General features: G+C 36.2%; 2 protein-coding genes and 3 long non-coding RNA genes across 7 annotated transcripts in view; 1 reads left to right on the top strand and 4 right to left on the bottom strand.

The window, feature by feature from the left end:
* The window catches only part of LOC108657884 (uncharacterized), a 49,273-nt gene extending 47,156 nt beyond the window's left edge, over positions 1 to 2,117 (bottom strand). For all 3 annotated transcript variants that reach the window (XM_089262926.1, XM_089262928.1, XM_089262927.1), the window contains exons 1-2: positions 1,932 to 2,117; positions 10 to 282 (exon numbers count right to left, since the gene is read on the bottom strand). In XM_089262926.1, coding sequence (XP_089119052.1) covers positions 10 to 282; positions 1,932 to 2,007 — 349 coding nt within the window. In that variant the 5' untranslated portion in view covers positions 2,008 to 2,117. The remainder of the gene's footprint in view (positions 1 to 9; positions 283 to 1,931) is intronic.
* The window catches only part of LOC149090926 (uncharacterized), a 63,020-nt gene extending 50,865 nt beyond the window's left edge, over positions 1 to 12,155 (bottom strand). Inside the window, exon 1 of the long non-coding RNA XR_016197239.1 lies at positions 11,611 to 12,155. This is a non-coding gene — a long non-coding RNA (uncharacterized LOC149090926). The remainder of the gene's footprint in view (positions 1 to 11,610) is intronic.
* On the top strand, positions 6,136 to 7,452 carry LOC149090927 (uncharacterized). Its single transcript, XR_016197244.1, has 3 exons — positions 6,136 to 6,371; positions 6,459 to 6,570; positions 7,164 to 7,452. It is a non-coding gene; the product is annotated as an uncharacterized LOC149090927 (long non-coding RNA).
* Positions 12,156 to 14,297: 2,142 nt separating the features above from the next.
* LOC108658242 (putative sodium-coupled neutral amino acid transporter 12) lies at positions 14,298 to 17,229 on the bottom strand. Its single transcript, XM_089262936.1, has 4 exons — positions 17,096 to 17,229; positions 16,453 to 16,910; positions 15,249 to 15,487; positions 14,298 to 15,179 (listed from the first exon to the last, which is right to left on the bottom strand). The coding sequence occupies exons 1-4, from the start codon at positions 17,147 to 17,149 to the stop codon at positions 14,416 to 14,418; spliced, it is 1,515 nt and encodes a 504-aa protein (XP_089119062.1). The 5' UTR covers positions 17,150 to 17,229; the 3' UTR covers positions 14,298 to 14,415.
* A 2,910-nt stretch (positions 17,230 to 20,139) lies between these two features.
* Positions 20,140 to 27,393, bottom strand: part of LOC149090925 (uncharacterized) — a 37,690-nt gene continuing 30,436 nt past the window's right edge. The window contains exon 2 of the long non-coding RNA XR_016197241.1: positions 20,140 to 20,179. This is a non-coding gene — a long non-coding RNA (uncharacterized LOC149090925). The remainder of the gene's footprint in view (positions 20,180 to 27,393) is intronic.

The following is a 27,393-nucleotide window of genomic DNA, read 5'->3' as shown; positions in this document are numbered from 1 at the left end:
CACGAATACCTTGACAAGCTCGGCAGCAATTAGTATATGAGGTTGACGTCAAATTATAGCCTTTATTGCACGAAGCACCCTCCAATGCAGCAAGACGACCGAGCTCACAATTCTGACGGTCCAACTCTTTTGAACAGCAAACGCCAAATGTCGATGAGCACAACCCAAGCCAAAGTTTAGATATATTTGCTATAGTTGAATCCATTTTATCGCATACATTTGTGGTACGAGCATTACGCAAGCCACTTATACAACATTTTCGAATATAGTCAGCGATTTGTTCTTTAAAATAGCATGAAACCAACTTGGTCAATTAATATCAGTTCAACAATTTGTATTCTCGTATCTTGCTCTCTCGTAATTTTTTCTCTCTTTTAAAATGTTTTCTTTTACTAAATTCGTTCAGGTAAGAAAGCTCTAGTCGAGACTGCTCGACTACGAGATCCCCTGAACTCTTCGAGAATACAATTTACAATAATACTTCTATTTTTTTGCTTACAAAAGGAACAAAAGATGCATACATATAGGTATACGCACGCACGCATTGGGTGCAGTGTGGGCTTACACTTAATTATTAACTTAATTGCTCGATAACTCTTCTATCGTGATTATAACATTGAAATGCGTGCTTTTGTCTCTAGTACTTGAGATACGCATTTTACAAATTTACATGTATGCGGCTGAATTATAACAAAAATCAAAATTCTATAATCTATGTACATGTGAACTTACATTAAATTGACGACTCTAGCTCTAAAGTTGAAGCAGATATACTGTCGAGCTCAATTTTCGATTGCAATAAGCGAACCTTATAAAAAATTTAAGTGTTTAAGGCTTTCTATCGATAAACAAGTAAGAAGGCTCTAGTAGTACACGTATACCGTACTTTAAAACGCGTATTTCAAGCACTAGAGACTTGTGCTTCGAAACGTGCATACATTTGAGCATTATGATTACGGTCTGAAAGTTTCACTAAGATCGTAGGTCTAGAAATTAAATTATTCAACAAATAAATTCTCATAATATTGCCCACACTGCAGCACAGCCCAAGCGCAGTCGCTGCGTACTGCGCAGTTAGCAGAGCTCGTTCTTGTACGTGCATGTGTATGTATGTATGTACATATATGTTCATAAGAGTACAGAATGATTATAATATCAGATTGGAGGGTTCAGTGTATCTCCTAGTCGAGCAGTCTCTTACTTGTTTAAACACACAATTTTGTAAAAATTTAAGTACTAGAGACTCGGAATTCGGAATTTACACAATTACGTTCATTACGTTCAGAAAGTTTCATAAATATAATCCCACTACGAGAGATATTATTCAACAATTAAACTTTCATTATATTGTCCACACAGCATACCAAGCGCAGTCGCTGCTAACTACGAAGTTAGCAGAACACGTGCTTATACATGCGTGCGGATGTATGTGGGTATGTGGTTTTGTATGTGTGTATAAAAGAAGAGTAGAATGATAGAATATCATTTCATTGCAGGGTTCAGGGTCTCCTAGTCGAGCCGAGTCGACTAGAGTACTCTTACTTTTCATTCGTTTTCCACCTCCTTCCATATACATACGTATGTACATATGTATAACTTTTTTATTTTATACTTATTTTTCTTTACTTTCTATTGTGTCCGCAATTTTTCTTCTCATGTTTTCCATACTCTTTAATTTTCGTATCTTACAATATATATACGCGTTATTATATACATAACTAAGCAAAGGAATAAATTATCTTACGGCTTATCTAGCCTTACAGACATACACTAGCGAGATGTCAAGAATCTTAATTCGTTTGATTATAATGTACATATTCATAAGTGTAAGCAAACTTCTTTAATATAATTGAATTGTATATAAACACCAATTATTTTATTTTCGTAGGAAAAAAATGTATTTTATGTATTTTTTTTGTAAAATTACTTACCGTCTGATAATACCTTATCATAATAATTTAATATAAGACAAAGTATAACACCAATTACATTTAACTTCACACGCATGTCGCAATATACTATGCTTACTATTAAAATCTGCTATTCTGTAATCTTTGATACGAGACGAAGTACAATTTAATGTGCGTAATATGACTGCTCTTCACAACTAACTCGGTTAAGTAGCGTGGGTCGAGTATAAATAAAATGAATGCTTGTTTGTCGTATACAGCGTGGGACAAACACAGAGATAACGAGGCAGATACAACTACTGTATCTGTGACGTGAAGCCTGATTATACTCATTCACGAAAGTGAAATGAGTACATTGGCTTTGTGCAATGTCCGTTTTGCTATCCGTCCGTCCGTCCGTATGAACGCAGTTTATTTCGGCGCTATTGAAGCTAGAGCCTTGAAATTTGGAACACATACTCGTGTATATCTCCGATTTATAAAGTGTTAAAGTTTTCCCTATTCGCCAAGATATACCAGAAATCATATTAGTTCATGAGTTAGAAAGCTGAAATTTAGAAAGTAGATCTGCGTCGACCATCCGAGATCACAAGCTATGGCAGATATATTTACGCCCATTGGGGCGTGGCAAATAGGATAAAACTGTATCTCCAAGAGTTTGAAAGCTAGAACATTAAAATTATGCATATTAAAAAACAAGTAAGAAAGCTCTAGTCGAGACTGCTCGACTACGAGATCCCCTGAACCCTTCGAGCAAATGATATTTTCATAATAATTTGCACACACACACGCACATGGCACATTGAATGCGGTTGGGCTGCGCTGCAGTGTTGGCAATATTATGAGAATTTATATGTTGAATAATTTAATTTCTAGACGTACGATCTTAATGAAACTTTCAGAAACTGAATTTTCTTTAGTATTAGAACTAAACTTGGATACTAAATTGCTTATAGAGCAAGAATGAGAATTCCGCAGTCGGTAACGCCCGAATGCAACGTTCTCACTTGTTTTCCATTGCCATAGATAAAATGATTTCAGAACGTGATAATATCGTTCAAAGGTGTGTATTTGCCAAACCACAAGCTTTTAGTACTTGAAATACGTTTTAAAACATCTCAGGCGAAGAGAGCGTGGTATCATGATAATACATGAAATCATTGCATTCTTCAAATGCATCTCCATAGTAAATCTGAAGCCTTTAGACCTACAGACTGTTAGGCGAACAGTATTCAATTTCCGCCTGAAAAACGAAATCGATCTAGAGATTATTATCGATAGAAAAATACTATGAGTCGTACAGCGTGTGCTATCACCACTGGCCAAAAAACACATAGAGAAGACATGTAGAACAAACTTTTTCAACGCAGAAAAAAAAATAAGGGAAAAGCCAACTTCTTTTATGCTCGGCTCAGTTTCTTGAGGCTCAAGCAGTGAAAATAAGGCACGACAAAGTCAGTGCGCTGCGAGCGTTGGCACTTATGGGCTCTTTTTCCCACACTCTCTCTTTCCCTCTCTGTATGTTCTCTCTCTATGGTCTCTCAAATAGCAGTAGCGCACAAAAATTGCAATTTTTTACACTAAGGAATATAATAGAATGAGCTGGGAGGCATTGCTGATTTTGAAATGCCTCCCAGCTCATTCTATTATATTCCTTATATTCCTTAGTGTAAACAATTGCAATTTTGTGCGCTAAGGAATATCAAGAATATATATACATACTTTGTGGGGTCTGCCACGCCTCCTTCTGCCTGTTACATACATTTTAACAAAACCACTATACCCTAATTTCCCATTTTCAATGGGTTCAGGGTATATAAAGTGTAGTACCTGATTAAGCTCAGTATACAAAATGGGATGCGATTGCCGATCCCTTTCACCTGTACATATACATGCATATATACATGCATATATTGAAATTTAGAATGTAGATCCGCGTCGACCATTCGAGATCACGAGCTATGGCGCATATATCTAAGCGTGTTTTTTGTGTTGCAGATAAACGCGAACATACATATATATTGAAATAGCTGCCGTCTCGACTAGAGCTTTCCTACTTATTTTATGTACACAGGCGAAAAGTAATCCATGAGTAGTGCACATAATAATGAGCATATCCGCCACGCACATATCGAGTTTTTAAAAAATGTCAAAAACTTCTGATATTTTATTATCGTTTAAAAACCTTACCAAAAACTAGTTATTTAATTTTATCTCCTTGACCTGCGAATTTTAAATGTGGTTCATATTTTACATATGAATTTCTCGTGTAGCGATGTTTGTTGCCAAGCTCCTCCGAAACAGTTCAACCAATTCTCACGAAATTTTGTGTGCAGGCCGGTTAGTTCTGAGAATCGGCTAACATCCACTTTGATTTTTTGTTTTTTATACTCATTCACGAAGTGAATTAGTATATTGGTTTTGTGCAATGTCCGTCTTGCTGTCCGTCCGTCTGTCCGTCCGTCTGTCCGTCTGTCCGTCCGTCCGTCTGTCCGTATGAACGCAGTTCATTTCGCCGCTATTGAAGCTAGAGACTTGAAATTTGGAACACACACTCGTGTATAACTCCGATTTATAAAGTGTTAAAATTTTCCCGATCCGCCCACTAGGGACGTGGCAAATCGGAAAATGCATTTTCCGATATACCAGAAATCATGTTAGTTGAAGAGCTAGAAAGTTGAAATTTGGTATATAGATCCGCGTTGACCCCCCAAGTCCAAAAAGCTATGGTGGATATATCTACGCCCATTGGGGGCGTGGCAAATCAGATAAAACTGTATCTCCTAAAGTTCTAAAGCTAGAACGTTGAAATTTCGCACGTGAGCTAATGCTATAATTCTATAATGACTGATGAAATTTTATTTTTGATGAATTTTATCTCTACGCCTACTAGGGGCGTGGTAAATCGGACCTGAAGATATAGTGATTTTTCAAATTTGGCTATATTCTAGGCACTATTGATGCTAGAGACTTGAAAGTTGGTATATATACGCGAGTTGACCACCCAAGTCCAACAAGCTATAGTGGGGGGCGTGGCAAACCGCAAAACTTTATATCTCATACAGTTTAAGAGCTAGAAGCTTCAAATAGTTGAGTTACTGGTAACGTCCTCTATCGATGCCCCAAAAATAATTGTCACGCCTCTTTGGGGCTGGCATATCGAAAAATACCCTGTAATTTTCACATTTTTTGAGCGTAAGCATTCAAATTTCGCATTTACGTTACCGTTAGCTCTTTCTAAGAACTGGCCAAAAATGAGGTGTCTACCGCCACTGGCAATCAGCATTTGTATTTTCAAATTGCGACATTTATATGCTTGAGCTACCTATGTATGTACATGTATATACAAATAGGCTTAATAGGCATTGATAACACGGAAGGAAAGATTTTTATAAAATTGAAAAGTAAAATTTAAATATTTAAAAAATATAAAAGCAGCTAAAATAACAAAATTTGCAATTTACAAAAAAGAGTTTTCCGCGGGATTTCAACTCGAACCTAAGCCATGTTTGTCAAAATAACAAAAACAAATTGAACCAGCGCCTTTGCCGACAGCGCCACCACCTACTGTCAACAATTGTAATTAAAATGAAATCCAAAAATAAGATTCTTGTTATAAGAGTAGCGGATGGCAAATTCAAGAACAAAGCAAAAACAAATCAGTCTCATTTCAACGCTAGAGTATACATTTATGTGTACATACATACACACATACAAATGAGCGCGTGCATAAGAAAGGCTGGAATGCTTGATGCTACATATGCGTGCAGACATATATGCATATATGCTTACATACATATATGAGGGCTATTTAAGAAGAAACAAATTTAAACTTATAAAATTTTTTAATTAGAAAAAAGAATAAAATAAGTATCTATTTTATAAAAAACGAAATATGTATGAAAAAACACACAACATTGAAGGGGCTTTGAACCTTCGCAGCTGTAACATAACTTGCGACGCCTCTATCACCGAGCGTCATCTGACAAAACTACAATTGTTATTGCTAGGAAATCCAGAAATCAATCGCAATTGTTAGAATGCTAAAAAGCGCGCTTTTGTAATGTAAGCAAACGCTTAAGAATCTGCAATAGGTGTGACCGAAAGCTATCAACAAAAATTACCATACATTTGTACTCAAAAAGTGCACGATCAATATAATAATTATCGATTACTATAAAAATTACCAAAAGCTACAATATAATCAAAAAGCATAATTGTTTTGTACTACATTTTAAAAGCCAAATTAAATTTGAAATAAGAATAAATTCCCCTTTGTAAACATAGCATCATGTATACGGACTGTGAATGAGTATTCCGCAGTCGGTAGCGCCCGACTGCAACGTTCTTAGTTGTTTTATTTTTGACGTTTTGAGTCAACTCTTTTGACTACGATATCATTCAGTGAGGCAATGTTCAATGAAGTACTGATTGCAATTGAGAATCTTTGCATTGTCATTGGTAATTTACCCCAGATATCAGTGACAGTTTTCGGTCATGCTCTCATGTTAAACAATTATTCAATTATTAATATACGTGTTTTATTAGAATGAATGAAAGATGTTCATCACCACAACGATGCCACGAAAACGCAAGGAGGTTAATTTGGGTCGTCGAACACAAAGATGAAGAAGGGCAACAAAGCAATACAGATATCCATGTGAGTATGGCGCAGTTACGTGCATCACAATTGAAAAAGGAACGAGATGAACAAAACCAGCAAAGACAATTAGAATGATAAGAAGCGCGCAGATTCGTAGTCAACAGACTCAGAGGAATTGACCGACCACGTCAAGTACTTCGAGCATTTACATCACAATCATTTGTTCGTCTAGCATTTCAGTAGGACCCTGATGTTGAATATTGTTACCACGAATCCAAATGATTCCTACAGATGTGCCAATTGAACTTAAACGCATTCAATTCCCAATTAGGTTGGCATACGTCTGTATGTGGCTTACATTTGCAAACACCATGCTTTCCCCTCGGACAATTACATATGTACATATGTGTATGTGGCATGTTCTTGCGTCTAGTTTGTGTAGACTAAAGATGGCGTAACAAAGAATATTGTGCATTCAATTGCTCTGAGAGATTAATCAGTATTTTCTTTTAAATGGCATTATTATAATTTATTACCAAGCTTACTTACCCAAGCGTATACTCTTTAAATATGCTGACATTCACCGAAAAGCGCTTTTGCTATGATGGAGAGAGTATACTCTTGCTAAAGTTCCTTTAAACACATTTAAGGCACCGTCATCCTGATTGCAGAGGATATAGATATTATGCAGGATCTCGTTCATCTTTTGCAAAAAAAAAAATCCTGCTCATCAAATACAACGGCGGCGGACATAGTAACTCCTCTGGTTTCCGAACTCTTGGATAAAATGGAATCTTTCAAAACTACTCCTCTAACTGAGGAAGATCTACAAATGCGTGAACTTTCCGTGAACAAAATAAAGGCAAGGCTCCTGGACTACACACCCACAAGATTAGGATCACTGCTGGATTCAAGTTTAAAAAAAAACAAGTAAGAAAACTCTAGTCGAGAGCGCTCGACTAGATACTACCCTGAACCAAACTAATAGAAAAGCACATTTAGTATGGTTCAAATTTCAATTTCGATGTATTTAAAAATATAAATGAAATAGAAAACTCATTTAATTAAATATATAAAAATTTTGAAACAATTAAAAAAAAGAATTACGACACGCTCTGGGTTTGAACACGATACCTCGTGATCAAGCGCCGCGCTTTCTACCTTGACGCCACCCTTCTGTTCTGATTTTCAATGTCAATGACTGCTACAGCGCCATCTACCAAATCTAAGTCAAACTAACTGCTGATGTGACTTTAAGAATGTGCAAGAACAAGCAAACTAATAAAAACGTACATATAATATGGCTAAAATTTCAATTTCGATTTTTTTTTAAGAGAAATTTAATCAAATATATAAAAATTTTGAAGCAATTAAAAGAAAAATACAATACGCCCAGCAGGATTTGAACCAAAGACCTCGCGATCGAGCGCCGCGCCCTTTACCATGACGCCATTCCTCTGTTCTTATTTGCAATGTCAAAACTGAATTAGATTCACTGATGCAACGCCATCTAGCAGAACTAAACGAAACTAACTGCTGATTTGATTCTAAGAATGTGCTAGAAGATGTTTGAATGTATGTGTGCACACGTATTGGAAAACTGCTGTTGCTGCAGCACGTGCGCTTGTTAATTGGCCAAACATTTTGTTATTTTTTAAAGTCGATTGACTAAACCGAATTTAAGGAAACTTTCAGCATATGATCTACATATTCTATTGAATATTTGGCATCTAAAAAAAAAACATATCAAATCATTCACAATTAGCTATACTAGCATCTGACCTTCACTGGGGATTCTGGTGAATTTGGAGCCGGTATCCAAAATATGTATAACAAAAACTCTAGAAATTAAATTATTCAATAAATAAATTCTCAAAATATTGCCTGCACTGCAGCGCAACCCAAGCGCAATCGCCTGTATATGCGTTTGTGTGTCTATGTGTGTGAGTGCGTGTCTGTTTGTTTGTATGCGTGTGTGTGTCCGAATTATCATCAGTTGCTTGGAGGGTTCAGGGGATCTTCTTACTTGTATTTATGTATATTATTATTTTATATAAAATATCTTGCTCAAACTTACATCTACAAAATGCCACATGACATTTACATACAAATATAGACAATACTCGATACCTTCGCGTTATCCAACACTAGGTAATAAACATGTCATCACTTGGTTTCAGAGACCAATTCAGCGACCGCAGGCGCAAATATGCCTGGGCCCAATGATCTAATGAAGGGCCACTTGTATACACATCTGTGTACTTGGAAAAATGTACCCTTCCAGTGACTGTAAGTAGTTTTTAGATTCTCTGTTAGTATATAAGAGCTAGGAAATGAGCTTAAATTATATCTTGAATTCTTCAAATTTCGAGTTGTTTTTTTAACGCTCTAACACATAGTGAACTTGAGTTTTTAGTTTTTATACCCTGATCCATTGAAAATGGGAAATCAGGGTATAATGGTTTTGTTAAAAGTATGTAAGGAGGCGTGGCAGACCCCATAAAGTATATATATTCTTGATCAGGGCGACAAACTAATACTCAATCCGATACTTTTATCGATAAAAACTTTATCGAAAATCAGTTAAAATATTATATCTCCCACATCTTTGAAGATAGAGTGTCCAAATTTTAAATATATATTAAGACGCATTTTATACAAATCCGGTTTTTGTTAAAATTTACATCCCGCCCTTATATTCACCCCCTCACCGTCATCTTTTTAAAACTCGTATATTAAATACTAGAGACTTGTGCTGCGGCATACACATACATTTAAACATTATGATTACGTCCTGAAAGCTTCATTACGATCGTACGTCTAGAAATTAAATTATTCACTAAATAGTTGTCATAATATTGCCAACACTGCAGCGCATCACGAGCGCAATCGCCTCTATATGCTTGTATGTGTGTGTGTGTGTTTGTTTGTATGCGTGTGTGTGTCTGAATTATTATTGAAATATCAGTTGCTTGGAGAGTTCAGGGGATCTCGTAGTCGAGCAGTATCGACTAGAGCTTTCTTATTTGTTAATGAATTATTGGTGTTTCAAGTTAATGAAAAATAATTTCAGTTATACGACTCTAAAGTATTTTTGGTTGGTTTAATAAATTTGTTTTTGTTTGATCTCTTTGGAGCTATTGTTTTCATTATACCCTGAACCCATTGAAAATGGGAAATCAGGGTATAATGGTTTTGTTAAAAGTATGTAACAGGCAGAAGGAGGCGTGGCAGACCCACAAAGTATATATATTCTTGATCAGGGCGACAAGCTGAGTCGATTTGGCCCTGTCCGTCTGTCTATCCGTCCGTCCGTCCGTCCGTCCGTCCGTCTGTCCGTATGTTTGAACGCGTCGATTTCAGAAGATATAAGAGCTAAAGACTTTTACTTTTTTTTTAAATGTCCGTATATATCACGCGGATATCGAGTTTATCACTAAAAAACGATAACTCATTCCGATACTTTTTTATCGATAAAAAACCTTATCGAAGATCACTTTAAAAATTATATCTCCTACATCTTTCAAGCTAGAGTCTCCAAATTTAAAATGTATATAAAGATGTATTTTATACAATTTCGGTTTTTGTTAAAATTTACCCCCCACCCCTTAATCCACCCCCTCACCATCATCTTTGTAAAAGTCGTATATCAAATACTAGAGACTTGTGCTTCGGTATACACATACATTTCAACATTATGATTACTTTCTGAAAGTTTCAGTACGATCGTACGTCTAGAAATTAAATTATTCAACAAATAAGTTTTCATTATATTGCCAACACTGCAGCGCAACCCAAGCGCAATCGCCTGTATATGTGAGTGTGTGTATATGCGTGTGTTTGTTTGTATGCGTGTGTGTGCGTGTGTTTGTTTGTATGCGTGTGTGTGTGTGTGTGCGTGTGTGTTTGCTAATTATTATTGAAATATCAGTTGGTTGTAGGGTTCAGGGGATCTCGTAGTCGAGCAGTCTCGACTAGAGCTTTCTTACTTGTTATACCCTGAACCCATTGAAAATGGGAAATCAGGGTATAATGGTTTTGTTAAAAGTATGTAACAGGCAGAAGGAGGCGTGGCAGACCCCACAAAGTATATATATTCTTGATCAGGACGACAAGCTGAGTCGATTTGGCCCTGTCCGTCTGTCTGTCCGTCCGTCCGTCCGTCCGTCCGTCCGTCCGTCCGTCCGTCCGTCCGTCCGTCCGTATGTATGAACGCGTCGATTTCAGAAGATATAAGAGCTAGAGACTTCAACTTTTTTTTTAAAATGTCCGTATATATCACGCGCAGATCGAGTTTATCACTAAAAAACGATAACTCATTCCGATATTTTTTTATCGATAAAAAACCTTATCGAAGATCACTTAAATAATTATATCTCCTACATCTTTCAAGCTAGAGTCTCCAAATTTAAAATGTATATAAAGATGTATTTTATACAATTTCGGTTTTTGTTAAAATTTACCCCCCACACCTAAATCCACCCCCTCACCCTCATCTTTGTAAAAGTCGTATATCAAATACTAGAGACTTGAGCTTCGGTATACACATACATTTTAACATTATGATTACGTTCTGAAAGTTTCATTACGATCGTACGTCTAGAAATGAAATTATTCAACAAATAAGTTTTCATTATATTGCCACACTGCAGCGCAACCCAAGCGCAATCGCCTGTATATGTGAGTGTGTGTATGCGTGTGTTTGTTTGTATGCGTGTGTGTGTGCATGTATTTGTTTGTATGCGTGTGTGTGTGTGTGTGCGTGTGTGTTTGCTAATTATTTTTGAAATATCAGTTGCTTGTAGGGTTCAGGGGATCTCGTAGTCGAGCAGTCTCGACTAGAGCTTTCTTACTTGTTTTTATCTTCAAATGGTTGCCAATTAAGAATTCTTAACTAATATAAGCATTATAATAGACTAGCTGGCCCGGCAAACGTTGCATTGCCCTATCCATTATTTCTAGGTAACAAATTGTTGAAAGCTATGTTCAGGTTGGGATATACTGATTTATTTATTAATCGGATTTTCATTCAAGCACCTTGTTGTAAACGACATTCTTTGTTTTTTGGTTTTGCCAACATGTGAGCATGTCACGTACAATTGACTATGAGAAAAACACGCATTTTCTAGATTGAGGCCACAAATAGTCAAAGATTGGCCCTGTGATTTGTTGATCGTCATGGCGAAGGCAAGACGAATCGGGAATTGAATTCGTTTAAACTCAAAGGGCATATCTGTTGGGATCATCGGAATCCTAGGAATAAGAACTTCCTAATTTTTAAATTTTCCTTTGAGTATCGACGCGTGAATCACATTGCTCATCAGTTTTCTTATCACCAAACGCGTTCCATTGCACATTTTTGGTTGGTTTAAATTTCTAAGCATGATAACTACCGAGCCAACCTTCAGTTGTAAATTGCGCGGTGGTAAACCAGGCACATCCAAGGAGTTCAAAAATTCAGTTGGATAATTAGTGGCTTCTTCGTTTGTTACACAGTCGATAGATTTGAATGAATACAGAGTACCAACGATTTTATTTTGAATTATAAGATTAAGGTCATCCACATCTTTATTTTTAGCCGCCGAAATTGCTCGCTCACTTAACTATTTAGTATTTTTGTGGAGAGCAATGATATTCGGAAATACTTTGTTGATAAGCTCATCTTTTAATGAGACGAAATTTTGAGGAAATGAAATCAAACCACTCGATTCGTCAACAGGAATACGGCCATTACCGATATTCAGCAATTGCTTCGAGAAATCATCAGCAGATAGATCGTTCAACAATGCAACTCTCATATTTACTGACAGTTGAAGTTTGGTTACATATCGCAACAGATTTGATGCTTTGAGGCAAGCGTTTATTTCGTCGGCAGCAGTAGATCTTGGAATTACTGGTAGTGTTTGTCGGAAATCGCCAGATAATAAAATCCTTGAACCGTTTCTTATTTTTATTTTTATTATTTGCCGTTTCACGGGCTGCCTCTCTTTGAGAAGCACGAATTAAGGCCCTTCCTTGCTGGGAACTAACGTGGCGCCTTTCTCGGGCGATTTCTCGTTCTTCGACAGATAATTGGCTCGCGTTATTCCGGTGCCTAATTGCATTATGGGTTCGCCGAGAAAGATTAGATCTTCTAGGACGCGGTATTTTTACTAATAGTAATACTGAATATGCACTCGCACAAACCCACAAAACAATCGAGATATATAAATATGAATAATTTACACAAACTAATGTCTGAGACAAAAAAATTTTTATTTTTATAAAATTAGCTTTTTTATGAATAGTCAGGTTCGCCTGAGGCTGTGCCGTAGACTGACTGACTACATTTGTTTATTTACTTCTATACTATTGTATGATATGAGAGCAGGACCGAAAACTGTCACTGTTAAAAAGCCTACTGAGTATCAATGGAAATTTGAATCTTTAGGGAAAAACCGCGTTTTTCAAGTATTCGTAAAATTTTTTCAGTATTTTTAAGATCTGCTATCCTACTCGTAGCGGAGACAAATCCAACAAATCAAAAACCATGAAAATTGGTCCAGCAGATCTCGAGTTATAAGTGCTGGAAAACTTTTCACAACTCTCTTTTATATTTATAGATAATTAACAAGAAAATTAACATTTAAAAGAAGTGTACGGTATATACCGCTGTTATCGATCTTTTTCTGATTGCAGCATTAGCACTGACCAAAGAACACAGAAAACAGTTACAAACGCTTCTACAAATGAGATACCATAATTGTTAGCATCGCATCCCATGCGTACACACAATCAAATGTATATACATATGTATGTACATATATGAGCACTTTACAAATGCAAATGTTGGGCTTTGAAATTGCTACAGGCAGCAAGAGCGTCGAGACTGCTCGACTACGAGATCGCCTGAACCCTTCGAGCAATTGACATTTCAATAATTATTATAAAATTATATCTTCCACATTTTTAAAGATAGAGTCTCCAAATTTAAAATGTATATTGAGATGCATTTTATACAATTTCAGTTTTTATTAAAATGTACCCCCATTTCTGCCATTTTAAATTTTGACCAAGAAATCTTAAAAATCGTTTATATAATATTAACTGCTATCTCTTACGAGCATAAGGTGAACTCCGTGAAACTTAAAGCTCTGTGTGAGAAAACATTCAATTTGTGTTTGTTATATAATATTTGATATATAATATTTTTGCTATCCATTACATTTTGGTGCATGGGCATCAAATATTTGACACCTGTATACTTCCAGTTTATATTAGCTATAATAATCACGGTTAGCCCATAAAAGCTTGTCTGGGACTAGAATTTTAGTTGCAATGACCGCATGGACGCTATAAGCGAAAGAGGTGGGGACGTGGCTCTATTTAAAAAAATAAAAAATCAGAAATTATAAAAAAATCGTAATAGTATGTTTCTTCAGGCTTTTTACCCATAGTGCATTGGATGAATACGGGCGGTGCACAACTTCAACCTTAAGTGAACATCACCTGTTTTGGTTGCGATGCTTCAGCTTGTCAAATGTGAGCACGTGTTCTGTGTTGCGGAGCCATTATTATTAGAACTTACCGTTATATTAAATTTCATTGAAGTCAGCTCACTCATTAAAAGCTTCTAAGGTATACTATGTTATGTTTTAAGGTCATAGTCACGATTTGTACGAAGTTATAATATATTACTAAGCGTTTGAGCAAAGTGCTACAATTATTATTATATATTATTATTACACTAAGTTGTAGATTTGTTTGCTACAGACTTACAAAACTAAAAAAAATACAAAATATACTTTTTCAGTGGTTTCAATAATCATTTTTATTATATCAAATTTTTAATTAATCCCAAATTAACCAAAGTTAACAAATCAATTTCACAGCCAAAATTTTTAATATATTGTGTGTTGCCTGTTAGCTAAACAAATTAATAGATACTAAAAATACGGCTAATACTGACCAAACTAACACCATTACTAGCCATATATTTGATTGAAATGGACTTTGAAATTGATTTACAATCCCACTTCCTAATAGTTCAGAACATGTTACTCGGGAAGAATAGACCAAGCAAACAGGTATGACATATTGTATACCCACTCCAGCATAGCTCCCAGTAATTGCCACTAGGATAGATAGGTTTTCAGTGAAATATGTTATACAAAATGGTAATAGAATAGATAAAAATGGGCAAAGTGCTCGTGTCAGTATGCTATATGAATTATATTGAGACATGTCGAGAAACAAAGTTTGAAGATTGTTTTTAAGTGTAATAGCGATAAGTGGATAACTAGTAGATAACGTAAGTACCGGAAACAAGGATAGGAAATATTCGATACCAATCAAAAACGTCGAAAATAAACTGTCGGTTGTAGCGTTATATGGCAGAAAATTCAAAGTATACAAGTCTTCAACGTATTCAAATGCAAAGATTCCTGTAATCGCGAGTACTATGTAAAGCGAGCAAATTAGAGTGTAATCGTATGAAAGAATTTGTTTAACTATTGACTTGTGTTTAATTGGTGCCAATAAACTGGGCAACGAATGGTGGCACATGAACGAGTAAACACAGGCGCCAAACAATGAAGGAATATCATAAACATTTACGACAGCTGGATGTCCTCTTACGCCATCAGTAACGAGCATTTTGAGGGCAATGCATATCATTAAAATAAACGCTGTTATGAAAATAAAAAGTAGATATGAAAATAAAGAAGAAGTTTTAAGAATTTTTTTCTACATCTTACCCAACAATCGAAAAATAGCAGTAAGCATTTGCAAATACTTTGTTTTCTGTATGTTAAATACAACGAGTGGGCCAAAAATCATAGTAAATCCAATCAATATGATCCTGTACGCTATTCGACGTGATATATTATGCTCTTTCCAGCACGTACGATTCTCATTATATTTCACATCGCCAAGCAAACGCATTGAGCCTAATTCAGAAAACGAGATATCCGAGTTGTTTAAATGATCATGTTCGCTGTAAAAAAAAAAAATGTAAATTAATTAATTCTTTTTTGTTTGCTTTTTTTTTTTTAAATTAAAAAGTTTCAGATGTACATGGTTTTCCACTAACCATAACAAAAAGAATGCGTTAGTTTTGACATAATTTCGTATGTGATCGCATGTGCCGCTTTTATCAACAAAAATAGTTGCATATTTTCGCGAATCGGCACATTTTGAGAACTCCTACGTGCATATGCATATAGACAGACGGTATATTTTGGTTCAGAAGCACAAAAAAAAAACAAGTAAGAAAGCTCTAGTCGAGACTGCTCGACTACGAGATCCCCTGAACCCTACAAGCAACTGATATTTCAATAATAGTTAGCACACACACACGCACACGCACACACACGCATACAAACAAATACACGCACACACATACATATACAAATAAACACACGCATACCCACACACACACGCATATACAGGCGATTGCGCTTTGGTTGCGTTGCAGTGTGGCAATATTATGAGAACTTATTTGTTGAATAATTTAATTTCTAGACGTACGATCGTAATGAAACTTTCAGAACGTAATCATAATGTTTAAATGTATGTGTATACCGAAGCACAAGTCTCTAGTATTTGATATACGACTTTTACAAAGATGAGGGTGAGGGGGTGGATTAGGGGTGCGGGGTAAATTTTAACAAAAACCGAAATTGTATAAAATGAATCTTAATATACATTTTAAATTTGGAGACTCTAGCTTGAAAGATGTAGGAGATATACTTTTTTAAGTGATCTTCGAAAAGGTTTTTTATCGATAAAACAGTATCGGAATGAGTTATCGTTTTTTAGTGATAAACTCGATATGCGCGTGATATATACGGACATTTAAAAAAAAAGTTGAAGTCTCTAGCTCTTATATCTTCTGAAATCGACGCGTTCAAACATACGGACAGACGGACGGGCGTAAAGTTTATAGTTAAATAGTCTTACCACAGCACATCACGCAAAGTTTTAGCCACCACTGCGGAATATATGGTCAAGTCTCCATATAGGTAAATTATAAAGCATAGGTAAAACAATGTACACCCGCAATCATTAAAAAATAATTTTGCCATTTCACCGAATTCAAACTTTTGTGTCAGTTGATAGTAATGAAATTGCATATTCTGAATTGTCAAGGGTACGGTTTCGCTTTCTGTATTCGAATATAATTCATTTTCTTCTTCATTTGAATTGCGCTTGTAACGTAAAGCTTGAAGACTCTGCCAAATTTTTATCGCATTCGCACCAGCCATGGCTTCGATAACAAATGTTACTGTGATGTAGCTTACAAGAGCTAATAATATTATCACAACAGAGCTTAGACACCATCCTGATTTCGCAAATACTCCTGGTAGAGTTAGCGCTCCAGTTCCGACAATAAGATTGAATATGAAAATAAATCCCACCTGCAATAAATATGAAAACAACCCATTCTCTAATTAAAAATTACGCTTCATTGTGGCATCGATTTTTTTTGGCTCTGCGTATACAAATGCGCTTACCAATTGTTATGGAAATGTAAAAGTAATAAGAAAATATAGAACAAATATAGCGTATAAACACTTTAACGTAAGTAGGTTTGAGTTATTACCAAATTTGAGTACGAAACTGAGTCAACAGGTGGAGAACGAAATGCTCTACGCATTTTCTTTTTTCTCTTCAGTCGTAAAACTATGTGACCAAACAATGTGTTAGCAAAAATGTTCTAGGAGTGCTGGAGAGTCATCGATGTACGATCAAAAACACCGATGTATCGATGAAACATCGAAAAATGTTTTTTTTTAAACAAAATTAAATTATACCACTAACCGGAGAACATATAGACCGGACACGTAGTTTAAAGCATTTTGCACACTTTTTTTCGATCATTAGTTGCCAGACCACTTCGTAAATGCTCGATCGATAGTATCGATGGAGCTCGTGAAGTGCGATAGATTTATATATTTTTTGCATCCCTGTGGGTTTTTCCGTCATCAGGTGATGAGAGGTGCACAAAATTGTCAAGCACAAATCTCGATATGTTACTAATTTGTAAGTTAGTGTTTTTTTATATCATTTCTATTATTAATAAATATAAGCATAAAAATAGTATTTTTCATTAAAATTAAAAACAACAAAAATTTTCGGGCGGGCAGGTTGCAAAAATTTTGTCGCTTTTGCGTGCGGGTAAAATTTTGCTCCGTCCGTCCGTCCATCTGTCCGTATGTTTGAGCGCGTCGATTTCAGAAGATATAATAGCTAGAGACTTGATTTTTTTTTAAATGAGCGTATATACAGCGCGGATGTCGAGTATATCTTTAACAAGTAAGAAAACTCTAGTCGAGAGCGCTCGACTAGATACTACCCTGAACCAAACTAATAGAAAAGCACATTTAGTATGGTTCAAATTTCAATTTCGATGTATTTAAAAATATAAATGAAATAGAAAACTCATTTAATTAAATATATAAAAAGTTTGAAACAATTAAAAAAAAGAATTACGACACGCTCTGGGTTTGAACACGATACCTCGTGATCAAGCGCCGCGCTTTTTACCTTGACGCCACCCTTCTGTTCTGATTTTCAATGTCAAAACTGATATAGATTCACTGCTACAGCGCCATCTACCAAATCTAAGTCAAACTAACTGCTGATGTGACTTTAAGAATGTGCAAGAACAAGCAAACTAATAAAAACGTATGTACATATAGTATGGCTAAAATTTCAATTTCGATTTTTGAAAAAATATAAGAGAAATTTAATCAAATATATAAAAATTTTGAAGCAATTAAAAGAAAAATACAATACGCCCAGCAGGATGACGCCATTCCCCTGTTCTTATTTGCAATGTCAAAACTGAATTAGATTCACTGATGCAACGCCATCTAGCAGAAGTAAACGAAACTAACTGCTGATGTGATTCTAAGAATGTGCTAGAAGATGTTTGAATGTATGTGTGCACACGTATTGGAAAACTGCTGTTGCTGCAGCACGTGCGCTTGTTAATTGGCCAAACATGTTATTTTTTAACGTCGATTGACTAAACCGAATTTAAGGAAACTTTCAGCATATGATCTACATATTCTATTGAATATTTGGCATTTAAAAAAAAACATGTCAAATCATTCACAATTAGCTATACTAGCATCTGACCTTCACTGGGGATTCTGGTGAATTTGGAGCCGGTATCCAAAATATAACAAAAACCGAAATTGTATAAAATGCATTGGAATATAAATAAATTTATAACTTATTGCGCTGCAGTGTTGGCAATATTATGAGAACTTATTTGTTGAATAATTTAATTTTTAGACGTACGATCGTAATGAAACTTTCAGAACGTAATCATGATGTTTAAATGTATGTGGATACCGAAGCACAAGTCTCTAGTATTTGATACACGACTTTTACAAAGATGATTGTGAGAGGGTGGATTTAGGGGTGGGGGGGTAAATTTTAACAAAAACCAAAATTGTATGAATTTCATCTTGCTGTAAAGATGTAGGAGATATAATTATTTAAGTGATCTTCGATAAGGTTTTTTATCGATAAAAAAGTATCGGAATGAGTTATCGTTTTTTAGTGATAAACTCGATATGCGCGCTGTGCACACTTTAAAAAAAAGTTGAAGTCTCTAGCTCTTATATCTTCTGAAATCGACGCGTTCAAGTATACGGACGGACGGACGGACAGACAGACGGACAGGGCTAAATCGACTCAGCTCGTCGCCCTGATTAAGAATATATATACTTTGTGGGGTCTGCCACGCCTCCTTCTGCCTGTTACATACATTTTAACAAAACCATTATACCCTGATTTCCCATTTTCAATGGGTTCAGGGTATAAAAATCGAAAACTATTCCCGATCTTTTGTTATCGATTAAAAACATCAATCAAGGTAGACGCCACTGTAGCTAATTCTGAATGATTTTTATTTTTTTCAAATTTGTCAATTATTCAATAGAATATGTAGATCATACGCTGAAAGTTTCATTAAACTCGGTTTAGTTAATCGACGTTAAAAAATAACAAAATGTTTGGCCAATTAACAAACGCACGTGCTGCAGCAACAGCAGTTTTCCTATACGTGTGCACATATATGTATGTATGTATGTATGTATGTACATGCATTCAAACATCTAGCACATTCTTAGAATCACATCAGTAGTTAGTTTTGTTTAGTTCTGCTAGATGGCGTTGCATCAATCTATGTATTTCAGTTTTGCCATTGGAAATTCAAAATTTCTATATATTTGATTAAATGAGTTTTCTATTTCTCTTATATTTTTAAATACATCGAAATTTAATTTTGAACCATACTAAATGTGCTTTTCTATTAGTTTGGTTCAGGGTAATATCGAGAGCGCTCGACTAGAGTTTTCTTACTTGTTCTAAGTAAATTTTTGTTGTTTTTTTTCTTATTTTAAATATAAAAAAAAAACTGTTTAATATTATTTAAAAAAAATTGTTGATAAATGTGTGTTATTAAATATAAAGATTGATAATAATACTATTATTTATCATATATATTCTCTATCAAAGTCGCACATTAGTTTTTCTGGCAAGTGTATTTACTTTGTAGTAGAAGTGTCGAGGTGTATTAACGTGTCGATCTCAGAAGATATAAGAGCTAGAGACTCGAGCTTATCACTAAAAATCGATAACTACTCCCGATATTTTATTATCGATTAAAATCCTTATCGAAAGCGAGTTATTTAATTATATCTCCTACACCATTAGAACTAGAGCTTTCAAATTTTAAAATTTTAAAGCTGGCTGACTAATCATTTTGATAGGGAAATTGTTTAAAATGCATTTGAATATTTTTATTTTTTTGAGACTCTAGCTTTAGAGATGTAGGCGATATAATTTGTATTATACCCTGAACCCATTGAAAATGGGAAATCAGGGTATAATGGTTTTGTTAAAATGTATGTAGCAGGCAGAAGGGGGCGTGGCTGACCCCACAAAGTATATATATTCTTGATCAAGGCGACGAGCTGAGTCGATTCGGCCCTGTCCGTCATACGGACAATGTTTGAACGCGTCGATTTCAGAAGATATAAGAGCTACAGTCTTCAAATTTTTTTTTAATGTCCGTACATAGCGCGAGTATATTGAGTTTATCACTAAAAATCGATAACTCATCCCGTTATTTTGTTATTGATAAAAAACATTATCGAAAATCAGTTATAAAATTATATCACCTAAATCTTTAAAGCTAGAGTCTCCAAACTTTAAGTTTATATTAAGATGCATTTTATTTCGATTTTTGTTAAAATTTACTCCCCTCTATTATATCCACCCCTCACCGTCATATTTGTAAAAGGCGTATTTCAAATACTAGAGATTTGTGCATCGGTATATACATACATTTAAACATTATGATTACGTTCTGAAAGTAAGATCGTACGTCCAGAAATTAAATTATTTAATAAATAAATTCTCAAAATATTGCCAGCACTGCAGCGCAACCCAAGCGCAATCGCCTGTATATGCGTGTGTGTGTGTGCGTGTCACTAGGTAATAAACATGTCATCACTTAGTTTCAGCACTGACCAGATAACACATAGACTAGACATGTAGAACAAATTTTTCTACAGCTCGAAACAGTTTAGTTGATGTACCACTATACTTCGTATTTGCTCGGCACGATCGCTGGAGGCTCGAGCAGTGAAAATGCTGCACGTCAAAAACAGTGCGCTGTGAGCGCTCAATCGGTCTCGATTCCGTATGAAGCACAGCTATGTGCCATTTGTCCTACTCTCTTTCTCTCAGTCCCTCTCTCCACGTTCATACAAAATGCTAGCTTTTTCATGATAATTTCTCAAAAGGGTATGAAAGCATTGAAGCTCATAATGAAAATGTTTCCGCAATGAGCATGCACACACAAACTCTCCCTTGCTACATGTACTATGAGCATTGATATGCCTGTGTGCAAAGCTCTTGCTGCCTGTAGCAATTTGAAGTCCCAAGCATTTGCATTTGGTTGATCTTGTGAAGTGCTCACATACATATATACATATGTATGTATGTATGTATATACATTTGATTGTGTGTACGAATGGGATCTGAATCGAACAATTATGGGATATCATTTGTAGAAGTATTTGTATGCCTATGTGCTTTTACATGTGTGTGTGTGTGTGTGTATGTGCCTGTGTATATGCATGGGACGTGAACATTGGCTGCCTACCTCAACTAAGAATTGTCCGAATGATTTTGGGTTCGAATTGAAGAGGCGCGCTTATATGTATTTATGTAAGTAGAAGTTTTTTTTTTTATTGGCATTCACCTCTATATGTATCTAAAAATATGAACTGGTACAAGGGATCGAAAATCGCATTCTATTTTGTATACTGGTCTTTATAAGGTACTAAACTTTTTTGTTTTAATTCCTTCTGATAGTCAACCCAAGCAAATACGAAGTATAGTGGTACGTCAACTTAACAGTTTCGAGCTGTAGAAAAATTTGTTCTACATGTCTAGTCTATGTGTTGTCTGGTCAGTGGTTTCAGAGACCAATTCAGCGACCTCAGGCGCAAGTATATGTAAATGTAATGTGCCTGGGCCCAATGATCTAAAAAAAGGGACACTTGTATACACATCTGTGCACTTGGGAAAATGTACCCTTCCAGTGACTGTAAGTAGTTTTTAGATTCTCTGTTAGGTATATAAGAGCTAGGAAATACGTTTAAATTATATCTTGAATTCGTCAAATTTTGAGTTGTTTTTTTAACGCTCTAGCACATAGTGAATTTGAGTTTTTAGTTTCTAACGAATTATTGTTTCAAGTTAATGAAAAATAATTTCAGTTATACGACTCTAAAGTGTTTTTGGTTGGTTTAATAAATTTGATTTTGTTTGATCTCTATGGAGCTATTGCTTTTTTATACCCCGAACCCATTGAAAATGGGAAATCAGGGTACAATGTTTTTGTGAAAAAGTATGTAACAGGCAGAAGGAATCATCGCAGACCCCATAAAGTATATATATTCTTAATCAGCACGACGAGCTGAGTCGATATAGCCCTGTCCGTCTGTCCGTCCGTCTGTCCGTATGAACGAATCAACATATTTTGGATACCACGCCCCCTTCGCCCCCGATTTGTAAGTACTAGAGAATTGTGCTTTGGAATGTACACACATTTTGACCATATAATTACGCCCTGAAAATTTCATTAAGATCGTATGTTTACAAAAGAAGTTATTCACCAAGTAAATTCTCATACTATTGCCCACACTGCAGCGCAGCCCAAGCGCAGTCGCTGCTGACTGCGCAGTTAGAAGAGCGCGGGCGCGTGAGGGTGGGTGCCTATGTATGTATGTGTGCGTGCATAAAAAAAGTGCAGAATGATAAGAATATCAGCTTGGAGGGTTCAGGGTATCTCCTACTCGAGCAGTCTCAACTAGAGTCTTCTTACTTGTTCTAATTGCAGCATTGGCACTGACGAAAGAATACAAAAAACAGTTACAAACGCTTCTACAAGTGAGATACCATAATTGTTAGCATCGCATCCCATGCGTACACACAATCAAATGTATATACATATGTATGTATGTGAGCACTTTACAAGATCGACCGAATGCAAATGTTGGGCTTTGAAATTGCTACAGGCAGCAAGAGCGTCAAGACTGCTCGACTACGAAATCGCCTGAATCCTTCAAGCAATTGACATTTCGATAATTATTCACACAGGCATACGCACGCACGCATTGTTATTGCTATGGGAACGTAATTGTTAATAACTTTGTGGATGGACTATCTTCATGAAATTTTTATAGCATTAAAATGCGTATTTGAAAAACGCCTTTTCCAAACGTAGAGGTGAGCGGGTGGAGTGTAAATTTTAACAAAGATCAAAATTTTATAAAAGGCATCTTAATATATATTTTAAATTTGGAGATCCTTCTTTTAAAGACGTCCGAGATATAATTTTATAACTGATTTTCGATAAGGTTTTTATCGATAACATAATAAGGGATGAGTTATCGATAAGCTTGATATGTATTTAATAGAGACGTACATGAATTCCTGAAAAACGGTATTTTTATTAGCAACTGCGAACTTGCAATATACATGTTTATACCCTGAACCCATTGAAAATGGAAAATCAGAGTATAATGGTTTTGTTAAAGTAGTATGTAACATGTAGAAGGAGGCGTGGCAGACAACACAAAGTATATATATTCTTGATCAGGGCGACGAGTCGATTTGTCCCTGTCCGTCTGTCCGGCCGTCCGTCTGTCCGTATGTTTGAACGCGTCGATCTCAGAAGATAAAAGAGGCTCTAATAGAGACTGCTAAACTAGGAGATACCCTGAACCCTCCAAGCTGATATTCTAATCATTTTGCAACACATGCATCCGCACGCCCACATAAGCCCGCACTCTGCTAACTGCGCAGTAAGCAGCGACTGCGCTTGGGCTGCGCTGCAGTGTGGGCAATATTATGAGAATTTATTTGTTAAATAACTGTAGACATAGACTGTAGACTGGAGCGAAGGGGGCGGGTATCCAAAATCTTTAAATTACAAAATATTTGTATTCATTACATATATACACAGTAACTCTGAAGTCTCCAGATCTAATAGTCTTTAAATGAGGTTAAAAAGATCAAATCAATTTTACGATTATTCTCGATAAAAAAGTTATCGGATGAGTTATCGAAAAAATAAAGCAAACTCGGACTGCGTATGGTAAACACGAGTATGCTCTCTAGCTCTTATATCTTCTGAGATCTCGACGTTTATACGGAGAGACGGACGGACAGGGCTATATCGACTCAGCTGCCAGTCAGTCTGCCGCGCTTCCTTCTGCCTGTTACATACATTTTCACAAAAACATTATATCCTAAGTTCACATTTTCAATGAATTCAGGGTATAAAAATGCAAGAAAATAAAAACTAAATTATAATAGTGTCAAACGAAATATTATATCAAATGGAAATAATCTTATAAAATTTGGAAATTGTAAAACAAAAATTTTAAAAGAAACATTTTCAATTGAAAAAATATAATTTTAGCATACATTTTTTTATTCAATAGAATTATTAAATCAAACTTATAAAAACACTATATTTTAATCATTTAACAATAAGAAATTTTGAGAATTTAATAGAAATCACAGCATTGAAATATGAGAAAAAAAAATAGTATTATGGATATAATTTTAGTCATTGTTATATGTCTTGTGTTGCAAAAGGCAAAGCATTAATATTAATTTAACAAGTAAGAAAGCTCTAGTCGAGACTGCTCGACTACGAGATCCCCTGAACCCTCCAAGCAACTAATATTTGAATAATAATTAGCACACACACACACGAATACAAACAAACACATGCACACACATACACATACAAACAAACACACGCATACACACACACTCACATATACCGGCGATTGCGCTTGGGTTGCGCTGCATGTTTGGCAATATAATGAAAACTTATTTGTTGAATAATTTAATTTCTAGACGTACGATCGTAATGAAACTTTCAGAAAGTAATCATAATGTTTAAATGTATGTGTATACCGAAGCACAAGTTTCTAGTATTTGATATACGACTTTTACAAATATGACGGTGAGGGGGTGGATATAGAGGCGGGAGGTAAATTTGAACAAAAACCGAAATTATATAAAATACATCTTTATATACATTTTAAATTTGCAGACTCTAGCTTGAAAGATGTAGGAGATATAATTTTTTAAGTGATCTTCGATAAGGGTTTTTATCGATAAAAAAGTATCGGAATGAGTTATCGTTTTTTAGTGATAAACACGGTATGCGCGCTGTATTTATGGACATTTTAAAGTTGAAGTCTCTAGCTCTTATATCTTCTGAAATCGACGCGTTCAAACATACGGACGGACGGACGGACGGACGGACAGACAAACGGACAGGGCTAAATCGACTCAGCTCGTCGCCCTGATCAAGAATATATATACTTTGTGGGGTCTGCCACGCCTCCTTCTGCCTGTTACATACATTTTAACAAAACCATTATACCCTGATTTCCCATTTTCAATGGGTTTAGGGTATAAAAAGAATGCAGGAGAATTCATACTCTAAGAGGGGAGGAGTTATGCCTTCAGCATAACTTCCCACAGCATCAGCTCACACCATACCATTAGCTCATTACCTATAACGATAATTGACACAAAAGGTCTACATTCTTCTTTAATGTAGAAAATCCATTAACCATAAAATTCACGAGAATTAGAAAATCCAAGACCAGAAGTGTCATAAGAATTTCGGACACTTCTTACAAACCACTTAACTCCAATATTGTAAACATAACCTATTATTATGACATCCCAGCTGCATAATATAAACATACTTTTGCATATCCCAGCTGCAAGGCAATCAGTACAACCATAACAGATTGTAGATAAGAATTGTTAAAGTGAATAAAATTGTATCCAATATTTTATATCACCAATAAAGAACATGTATTGACTTGATTTAAAAAAAAAATACAGAATACGCGCGCAGAATCGAGCGCGCATGCACGCGCGCAAGAAAGTGAAGGGCATAAGAGACTTCGAAACTGCTCGACTACGAGATCCTCTGAACCCTTCAAGCAACTGGTATTTCAATAATTCGCACACACACTCACACCACACACACACACACACACACCACACGCACACACACACGAACACACACGCACATACACACCACACACACACCACACATAGGCACACAGCGAAAGTATCAGTATCAAACGCATACGAAGCTGGTTGACAGGAGCTGGGCTCGAGCTTGCGGCGCACAAGGTGGAAGTCGTCCTAGTCGCAAGAAAGTGGAGACTGCAAATATAAGGATAGGCATCGTCAGCATCGCGTCAAAGAGTGCGATTAAGTACTTAGAATATGTGCATAAAAAGGCAGCTGATTCTTGCAGAGCTCTCTCAAGAATTATGCTTAACACGCGGGGACCTAAACAGCAACGACTTCTGTCTGTCATCCTCTATGCTGCGCCAATGTGGTCAAGAGCGATGGCAACGCCGAGATACAGCCGGGAAATTTGCGCTGTCTACAGACTGAGTGCAATCAGAGTCAGCTGCGCTTTCAGGACTATCTCTGATGATGCCGTGCTTGTCATAGCCGGCATGTTGCCACTGGAGTACCTGGTCTCCGTAGCCGTGGAGCGGAATTCGCACGCGCCTGTGCGACACAAGGCTATCAGGGCGAACAGCATTGTACGATAGCAAAGGAAGTGGAATAGCTCAGCCAAAGGGCGGTGGACGCACAAGCTCATTCCGGAGCTCGAACCATGGGTTAACCGCAAACACGGCGAGGTTAACTTCTATCTTACGCAGATCCTCTCGGGCTATGGATGCTTTCGGAGCTACTTGAAGCGTTTTGGTCACGAGGAAACTGACGAGTGCCCCTGGTGCGGGCGAGGGCATGTGGAAAACGCCAACCACATTCTTTTCGTATGTGGACGGTTCCTGGAGGAGAGGCGTCGTCTAGAAGAGGCACTGGGCCGCTCCATCAGAGCGGACAACATAGTCAACGCCATGCTGGAATCGGAGGAAGCTTGGAAACTAACAAGCACCTTCGCGGCCACAGTGATGATGGAGCAGCGCAGAGTCGATCGAATAAGAAGACGAACTGTACCAGGCTAAGTAGGCCGTCCCGCAAGCATCGCGCGCTATTCGAGCCAACACTAAACTTGCATTTTGTAGTATAATAAGATTGTAAACAAACGAATATAATAAAATAAAATTAAAACAAGTAAGAACGTTGCAGTCGGGCGCTACCGACTGCGGAATACTCATTCACAGTCCGTATACATGATGCTATGTTTACAAAGGGGCATTTATTCTTATTTCAAATTTATTTTGGCTTTAAAAAATTTAGTACAAAACAATTATGATTTTTGATTATATTGTAGCTTTTGGTAAT

Source organism: Drosophila navojoa, chromosome 6 (assembly GCF_054131105.1).
Source record: "Drosophila navojoa isolate 15081-1374.11 chromosome 6, UAZ_NAV_1.0, whole genome shotgun sequence".
Lineage (NCBI taxonomy): Eukaryota > Metazoa > Arthropoda > Insecta > Diptera > Drosophilidae > Drosophila > Drosophila navojoa.
Note: the sequence above shows the minus strand (reverse complement) of the source record. Positions and strands in the feature narration are given on the sequence as shown.

Excerpts from the sequence above, each read along its gene's own strand:
- LOC108658242 (XM_089262936.1), bottom strand. The coding sequence starts at position 17,149 with ATGCGTAGAGCATTTCGTTCTCCACCTGTTGACTCAGTTTCGTACTCA. Across the intron at positions 15,488-16,452 it reads ACTTTGCGTGATGTGCTGTG|CGAACATGATCATTTAAACA; the intron begins GTAAGACTATTT and ends TTTTTTTTACAG. Across the intron at positions 15,180-15,248 it reads TGCTATTTTTCGATTGTTGG|CGTTTATTTTAATGATATGC; the intron begins GTAAGATGTAGA and ends TTTTCATAACAG.